The 8,751-nt window shown below is 55.9% G+C and overlaps 1 protein-coding gene across 2 annotated transcripts in view; it reads left to right on the forward strand.

The window, feature by feature from the left end:
• The window catches only part of LOC103610886 (cytosolic 10-formyltetrahydrofolate dehydrogenase), a 44,614-nt gene extending 36,537 nt beyond the window's left edge, over window positions 1–8,077 (forward strand). For both annotated transcript variants that reach the window (XM_008594951.1, XM_008594952.1), the window contains 4 exons: window positions 267–417; window positions 1,246–1,316; window positions 5,599–5,704; window positions 7,565–8,077. In XM_008594951.1, coding sequence (XP_008593173.1) covers window positions 267–417; window positions 1,246–1,316; window positions 5,599–5,704; window positions 7,565–7,705 — 469 coding nt within the window. In that variant the 3' untranslated portion in view covers window positions 7,706–8,077. The remainder of the gene's footprint in view (window positions 1–266; window positions 418–1,245; window positions 1,317–5,598; window positions 5,705–7,564) is intronic.
• Window positions 8,078–8,751: the final 674 nt, after the last annotated feature.

The following is an 8,751-nucleotide window of genomic DNA, read 5'->3' on the forward strand; positions in this document are numbered from 1 at the left end:
AGTGCGCCACCAGGCCGGCCCCTGCAGGGTCATTTCTGAGGGACTTTACAAAGTAGTCAATCCATAAATATTTCAGGAAGGAAGGAAGGGAAAGAGAGGAAAAGAGCAAGGCATGGAGGGTATCATCCAATCTTACAGGTGAGGAAACTGAGGTCGGCACACCTAGTGGAGGGCGGGGCCTGACTCCTTGAAGAAGGGCCTTGAGAGAGCCCGCGAGGCTGTGCCAGGCTGAGCCCGTCTCCCCCTCCCCCTTGTCCCTTGGCCAGGCTGGCAGACCTCATGGAGCAGCACCAGGAGGAGCTGGCCACCATCGAGGCCCTGGATGCCGGTGCCGTCTACACGCTGGCCCTGAAGACCCACGTGGGCATGTCGATCCAGACCTTCCGCTACTTTGCTGGCTGGTGCGACAAGATCCAGGTGGGCCCGGGCTCCTGCCTGCTGCGTGAGCTCTCACGCAGCCTGTTTCTTTGCATGCTGCCTAACGAACTGCACAACTGAGTGACTCAAGACGGCACCCATTTATGAGCTTGCAGTCCTGCAGGGGGGAATTCTGAGTGGGCTTGTCTGGGTTCTAAGCCAGGGTCTCACTGGCGAAGTCCAGGTGCTGGCCGGGCTGGGCCTCATCTGGAGGATCTGGGGAGAGCCCACTTCCAGGCCCATTCGGATGCTGGCAGAGTTCAGTTCTGTGCAGTTGCAGGACTGAGGGCCCAGGTCCTTCCTGGCTGCAGGCCGGGGCTGCCTCCAGCCCCCGCAGGCGTCTCTGGTCCTTGCCACAGCCCTGCATCTCCCAGCGATGGCAGGTTGCTCCCAAGCTTGGAATCCCTTTGACTCTTCTGCCACTAACTGGAGAGAATTGTCTGCTTTTCCGGGAGCTCCTGTGGTTATCCGAGGCCCACCCACACCATCCTAAGGTCAACTATGCCACATGACGTCATCCCAGGAAGGAGAGTTCACTGTATTCCCAGATCCCAGGGATCACACATGGAACCCTGGGGGCATTTCTGGAGGTTCCCCAGGGAAACCCATTCCAGAGACTGAATCTGGGCTCTGGGGCTCCTCTCCACCCCACTGGGGGCTGAGGCACGACGGTGACGAGGGAGGTGGGCCACCTCGTGTCCCCCACCCCTGTTCTGCTGCTTCATCACCTCCAGCTGGAGCCTCCTGGGCCGGAGCAGCTGCGTGGAGCTCCAGGGGCAGCCTGGACCCCCCACCCCACGCCCAGTGATGGCTCTGTGCTTTCTCCAGGGCTCCACCATCCCCATCAACCAGGCCAGACCCAACCGCAACCTGAGCTTGACCAGGAAGGAGCCTGTCGGGTGAGTCGCTGCCCAGCGTGAGGTGCAGCTGCAGGTTGGTGCTTTCCACTCTGTGAGCTGCGTGACCCCCACGACAGCTTGCAGGGAGCTCGCAACAGCCCATTCTTCACACATAGTCATCGAACAGCTATTCCGTTCACGTCTAAAGTGCCTGCTCTGTGCAGACACTGCTGTTATAAGTTTATCACTTATTTAATCTCCATGATAACCCCGTGCAGGTCAGGGACATGGTAGGAAACAAAGGGTACAGCCCAAAAATATTTTGTTGGAAAAGAGTATGATGGTCAGTGTGTGTAAAAAATGAGGTTCTCCTGTGCGACACCAAGGAACAGAAAAAACAGAACACAGCAGAGGAGAAGCAGACAACGGATGGGAACAGGAGCTCAGCAGGAGAAGCACAAACGCAGCCAGATGGCCCCAGACAGGGCTGGAGAAATGGAAGATAAAACCAGCGGCGAGGGCTCCACCTCCCACCAGAGGGCCGAAGTCCTCAGCTTCCTTGGGAACACTGGGGTGCTCTGTAAGGAGAATGAGCTCAAATGTCACCTGTGTCATTAAAAAATAGTGCAGGTGGACAAACCAGGTCCTCAAGGGCGGGCTGAAGGAGGCTCCTGTCTGGAGAGCAGCGGCGGGCACAGGAGAACCTCCATCCTCAGCCCGAGGGAAGAGTGAGTCTCGGGGTGGGGCAGGGCCTTGACTCTAGGGTAGGGCCCACCTGAGCGCAGCTTCTCCGCAGGGGACCTCGAGCTATGTGTGGAGTCATATTTGGTTGTCACAACAGGGAGGGGTGCTACAGGACAGCTCCCCACAGGAAAGCCCCAGCCCAAGGTGTCAGTAGCGTGGAGGCTGAGAAACCTGTTGCAGGTGCTGGTGACTACAGACCCCCACCCCTGTGAGCGGCTGTGAGAGGGGCCGGGGCCATGGTTCATCTGGGACCACCAGCCAGAGCCACACCTGAGTCTGCAAGGCCACTGAGCCCCCACCTGCCTGCAGGGGGCTTCTGTCCCCGTCAGACTGAGAAGGATACTGACACTATGTCACCCAGATCCATCCTGGTCACCCTGCGAGGCTGGCCTTGAGCCTGGGCCTCTGGCACCCATTCAGCATCCCACTGTAAACACATCCTACAAACCGTGCTCACCCAGAGGCAGGGCAGCAGGGCCACTCTTGATCATGCACCGGGAGGCTGAGATGCTGGCACCAGAGGTCTCTGCCCGCTGCCTGCTGCCCGCAGTGTGGCTGCCAGTGCATGGCTTCACCTCAGCTTTGCAGGTGACCTCCACTTCAGTGGGAATGTTCTGGAGCGTGACCCCAAGGCTGGGATCCCAGCTCCTCCCCTTACCTTGAGCAAGTTCCTTCTCTCTGTACTCAGTTTCTTCATCTCTAAAGTAGGAATGAAATAGCACCATCCTCAATGAGTTGTCTTGATGAGCATGCATTCGATGTCTAGAGCAGTAAATGCTACAGAAGATCAGAGGGCCAGCTGAAGAGCCCTGTAAGCCTGGCCTCCTAAGCTGTGGGCTGGGGTTCCTCTCTGGAGCTGAGAGCAAGCAGAGGCCAGCCCTTTCTGATGTTCCTATGAGACCATTGCACTGCTCCACTCACTGCCCTCTGGTGGCTTCCCAGTGACCTGACCTGGCCACGCGATTGGGGCCGGATGCCCGGGCCCCTCCCTGATTCTCCATGCTTGGCTATGCTGGGCTTGCGCTGGTGTTCTCTGTGTGACCCATGTCTGAGCTGACGCTGCCCTGTCCCCATGCCTGTCTGGGTCCTGGCACGTGCAGAGTCTTCCCTGAAGACTTGCAGAATGTGCCCATCTTCGCCGGTTGCCAGTGCCAGGCTCACAGCAGTGAGGCCGCAGCTGCCTCTTAGAGGCCCTCACCTCCCCCACCCCTGGCTGCACACTGGCCCAGCACCCCCAGAGCCAGGGGCTCTTCAGTGAGAGAAGGGAGCTGCACCCCTAGGCCCAGACATGCCTCCCCAGAGCCTGTGCCGAGAGAGGTGGAGGGACGGCTTGTGGTCCCCAGCAGGGTGGTGGCTCCAGGGAGGGAGGGCGGCTCATCTCACTGGGTGAGCCAGAGCCATGAGGTCTTCCACAAGAAAGGCCACCAAGAGTAGACAAGGCCACGGGGCTGATGAAAGGTTGGTTGCATGGCAGCTTGGCATTCATGTGTTCACCCAGCCACGTCCCACAGCGAGGCCACTTGCAGATGGCCAGCGGGTGTGTGAGTCTGCTCAGGCTGCCCTAGCAAAGTACCACAGATGGGGGCGCCTTAAGCAACGGAAATCTATGGTCTCACGGTTCTGGAACTGGAAGTCCAAGATCCAGTGTCATCAGGGCTGGCCTCTCCTGCGGGCTGTGAGGGAGAACCTGTTCCAGACCCTTCTCCAGGTTTCTGGTGGTCTGCTGCGGTCTTTGGTGTTTCTGGGCTGCGGATGCCTCACGCCATCTCTGCCTTCATGCCCACGTGGGTTCTCCTGTGAGCCTGTCTCCTCACATGACATTCCTTTTGTCAGGACACGGTCGTGTTGGATGAGGGCTCGCCCTGCTCCATTGTGACCTTATCCTGACTAAGTACACCTGCAACGACCTCCTTTCCAAACAAGGCCACGTTCTTAGGTTCACCTTATGAATTTGGGGGGATGGGGTATGCAATTCAACCCATAACAGTGCAACAGGTCAGAAACCTGTTTTCTTCTTCAGAGCCCCCACAAGCCCACCCTTCACTGTCACCGCTGGCCTCACCCGACTTCCCTGGGAACTCTCCACAGGCCCCCACTCTGCTCTCTGCACCCGTCTCGACCCTCTGGGTCTGCAGGGTTTGCGGGGTAGGGGGTGGCTGCCCTCAGGGCCGTGTGTAGTCCCCAGCTGCCACGCCCTGCAGGGTGCGTGGTGTGGCCCACCCTGGCCCACGCACCCCTCACGATTCTTCACACTGTCGCCGGCCCGCTGGCCTCTGCAACGCTCTTCCCACTGCCTGGGCCCAGCAAGGAGGCATCTTTTGGGCAGCATTCTCCAGTGGTGGTGGTGACGACACAATCACAGTCTGTGGATTATCTCATCTGATTGTCCAGCGCTCACACAGAGGGGCTGCTCCAGCACCCGTGCTACAGGGATCAGGGAAGGTGGGCCACACAGCGCTCAGACCTGGCCAGTGTGCCTGTTTGTCCCCGGGACCGTGCTGGCCCTCCCCGATGGCCACATGCTGGCCAGAGGCACTCTCTGGGACCCGGGATGCCCACACTGGCACCATCTCTTCATGTAGAGTGGACAAACCTCACAGGCCTCTCCGCTCACTCTGTCTTCTCTTCTCACGGTGCTCACCTCTGGCCTCACGCTCAGGAAGACCCTCTTCCAGGCCTCCCAGCCCTCCTTGTAGCCCCTGACCTTCTCCAGGCCTTCCTGGCCTGCCCTGTGACCCCTGACCCTCTGCAGGCCCTCCCTGACCATGCTGTTACCCCTGACCCTCTCCAGGTCCTCCCTGACCACCCTGTGAACCCTGACCCTCTCCAGGCCCTCCTGTGCCTGCCGGCTGTCACCCTCCCCTGTTCCCTGTGTCCCTGTGTTCTCACAGCTCCCACCAGAAACAACCCAGTGCCCCTGACATTGTGTCCTGCTAGGAGGAGGGGCTGCTGCCAGACTAATTCATACTCCAGCGTCCAGGACAGAAGAGGCAGGCATGAGCTGTCTGTCGGCAGAAACTTTGGTGCCTTGTCAGGAGTGGATGCCAGGCGCTGGGTATTAGGTTTGGTGAGATGGAGAAAAGAGAGAGAGACCCAAGTCAGGAGCCTCTTCTGCCGAAAGGTTTATTCCACTAATGTGGAGGGGAGACTGAACCAGATCAGTTCCCGCAAACTAAGGAAAGCACAGGGTTTATAAGACTTTTAGGGAGGGTTCAGAGTAATGGGCAATTTTGAAATCAGCGGTATGCAAGGTGACACAGCCCTTGTGGTCCGATGACATCAGGTAGGTTAAGTCATAGGCTCTTGATTAGCCACTATCTCAGTACAAAGCATTCCAGCCGGAAGCCTGCTAGACGCAGCCCACAAGACGTTCTCCTGATGTAACAGTAATGTTTACCCTTGCCCAGGGGAGGAATCTCAGTTCCTGGAGCAGAAAAAGGAAAAGGAAGGGGAAGAAGGGGGAAAGGAGCTTAACCTGGCTGTGCTGGTGTTAAACTAGCCATGAGGCCTAATACTGGGGAGGAGGGGGAGTTGGCAGGTCAACTCTGGGCACCCAAGCTGAGAAGAGGGACGAAACCCAGCTTCTCTTGTATGGCAGGGTCTGTGGCATTATCATCCCCTGGAACTATCCCCTGATGATGCTGTCCTGGAAAACAGCAGCCTGCCTGGCTGCTGGGAACACAGTGGTGATCAAGCCTGCCCAGGTGAGTGTGGCCTTCTCTGCACAGGGCCTGCAGGCGGTGGAGGGAGTCAGGAACATGCTTCATAAGGGACCCGAGAGGGACCCTTTGGCCACTCCAGTTCTGGAGAAGGGCACTGCTGCTGTGAGCCGGCCTTGCACGGCCCCATGCACAGCAGGCAGAGGCATGCACGAGGGGTCAGAGCTGTGCAAAGCAGACTTTGTGGGGTTTTGGCCATGGGGTGGTTGAGAGCAGCTGGCTGCGCTGGTGCTGGAGCTGCTTGGGTGAGCAGAGACTGGGATTTCTGCTCAGATGCTGGCACTCTGGATTCACAGAGCAGAAACCCTACTGTGTCCCTTGCCCAGGCCCCACGCCCTAAGACTGCCCGAGTAGCCTGTTAATAAGGCTGGCGCATGCTCTCCTGCTTGGCTTCAGAGACCAGCAGTCCTGAGGGAAGCGGGGCGAGTGGTGGGATAGTGGCCCCCTCCCTGCCCCTCACAGAGAAGCTGCCTGCTGTGGCATCTGGGGTGGTGGGGAGGTAAATGTCAGGGTTCACTGAGACAGGCTCGGAGGGTCCTCCAGGGGTGAGGACATCTCCCCGCCATGAGCATCCCAGGGTGTCAGGAGGGAGATGCCCGCCACATGGCAGGAACGGGTGCCTGAGGCCACTCACTCTCCAGCTTCTTTGGGTGATTTGGCCCCAAGGGCCTTAACACAATAAAAACAGTGATGATAGCTGACAGTTACAGCATTCGCCCTGAGTCAGGCACCCTCAGGCATTTTAACACACAGGTCGCGCATCCCTAATCCAAAAGTCCAAAATCTGAAATGCTCCAAATGTGAAACTTTTTGAACACCTACATGATGCTCAAAGAAAATGCCCATTGGAGCATTTTGGATTTTGGATTTTTCGGTTAGGGATGCTCAACTAGTATGTATTCTGCAAATATTCCAAAATCTGAAATCCAAAATTACTTAACCTGTATAACAAATTATGTAGAAATTTACATAATTTGCTCATTTAAGCATCACAACAACCTTTTGAGAAGCCAACCTCCCTCTTTATCATGCGGTGCTGCTGACAGATCCAGGTGACTGTCTCTAGGAGGGTTGCCCTCACTTGCCCCTGGGTACACCCAGTGCCCACAGAAGCCCCCAACAAGGTCTGAGACCCCCAGAGCAGCACCCCACAGATTCAGCCGCTCAGGAAAGTGGGGGCGGGGCATGAGGTAACCTTAACCAGGTGAGTTACGTGGGCCAGAAATTTTCAGAGGCTAGAAGAGAAACCACTGTTGGGGCTCAAAGGCCCAGGCACGGCCTCTTTTGTTTTGATTTCCAGAAGTGAGGCAGTAATCAGGGTTACACACGGGAGCATGGACAGCCGGGTCCAGTGGGCAGTGCAGCAAGGCCACCCACCTCTCTGGAAGGCCCCTCTGCACCGTCACAGTGGCGGCTCCCAGGGGAGGAGGCTGGGTTTCCTGAGGGGCAGGGAGAGGTGCAGCCTGGAGAGTGTTGGCTGCAGCCTCTGAGACCACAGCCCGGCTGGGTACTCCTGATGACTCTGCTCCTCGAGGGCTGGGGGTAAGTAAATGAAGAGAAATGAACACTTGGCGGTAAGGGCACAGGCCTGGCTGAGGGACAGGAACCCCGTCAGGAGGCGAAGCCAGGACGTGAGGTCAGCAGGCCCCGTTCCCACCCGGAGCTGTAGGGGAAGCTGGCAAAATTGGCAGTGCCCCTGTGGTTCACCACAAACAGACTTCCCTGGGTCTTCCAGGTGCCACAGTCCACAGCTGCCCCTCCCTGCTCGGTACTGGGGCTTCTGGGGGGAAGGTAGAGCCCACTTCCAAGCCCTCCTTATCCGATCTTCTCTCCTGCCCCCCTCAGGTGACACCGCTCACGGCCTTGAAGTTTGCAGAGCTGACGCTGAAGGCCGGCATTCCCAAGGGTGTAGTCAATGTCCTCCCGGGATCTGGTAAGCGTTGTGGACAGGGGCAGGGCCGGGGCTACTGGATAATGTGCGCTTGAAGGATGTAGCAGCCTGGGGAAAGCCCGTGCAGAAAGCCAATCTGTAGTGCAGGAGGCCGCGTGGATGCGGATGCGGGAGAAACCTGCACCTGGAAGGGTTTTAGCATTCAGGTGCCTCCCCGAATGCTTTCCGTTATTTTGGTATGCATGTACATGCTCTGGAATAAATTACATAGCTTAGGAATTATCTGCCTTTGGAAGTTTGAGAGAATTTATCTGCAGAACATTCTGGGCTTAGAGCATTTGGGAAGGTAGTACATTAATTGGTCTTTTAGTTTCTTCTGTGTTTAGTGGTTTACTTTATTGGAAAAGTTGTCCTTTCTTGCACAGATTTTAAATACGTTGGCATAGAGTTGTATATAATAATCTCTTATAATTTTTATCTCCTGTGTGATTCTTTTTTGATTGTTATATCCTCTTTATACTTTTCCTTTCTTTTTCTATCTTTTAAAATGGATTAGATTTGTGAACAGTTACTACTTGTTTGTGCCCCTCCACCCCAAACACATAAGAAACAGCACGTGGATCTACTTACCTGTTCCGTTGCTGTTCTTTTCTATTTTTGCTTCCTACTTTTATCTTTATTGTTTCCTCTGTGTCCTCCCGAGTGTTTGTTTTATTGGTTTTTGTAACTTTTAGAGTTGAAAGTTTAGATCATTAATTTTATTTTTTATGGTTTAAAAGAGAGCTTTGGTGGCACCTCACACCTTTTGATTGACACTTTTATTGTTACAAATTTTATACAATTGCTTTTTAAATCAGTTAAGAGAAGAAAGGAAATGAAATGTACATTTAAACTGTCTTTTATAATCACACCATTAGCTTTGCTGGTGGTGTGTGTGTGTGTGTGTGTGTGTGTGTGTGTGTGTGGTGTGTGTGTGGTGTGTGCACTTTAACACTTACTGGTGGTGCGTGTGTGCGTGTGGTGGGGGGTGTGTGTGTGTGTGCGTGTGTGCACTTTAACACTTACTGGTGGTGTGGGGGGTGAGTGTGTGTGGTGTGTGTGTGTGGGTGTGTGTGGTGTGTGTGGTGTGTGTGTGTGGTGG

Source organism: Galeopterus variegatus, unplaced genomic scaffold, assembly GCF_000696425.1.
Source record: "Galeopterus variegatus unplaced genomic scaffold, G_variegatus-3.0.2 Scaffold11973, whole genome shotgun sequence".
NCBI classification, from domain to species: Eukaryota; Metazoa; Chordata; class Mammalia; order Dermoptera; family Cynocephalidae; genus Galeopterus; species Galeopterus variegatus.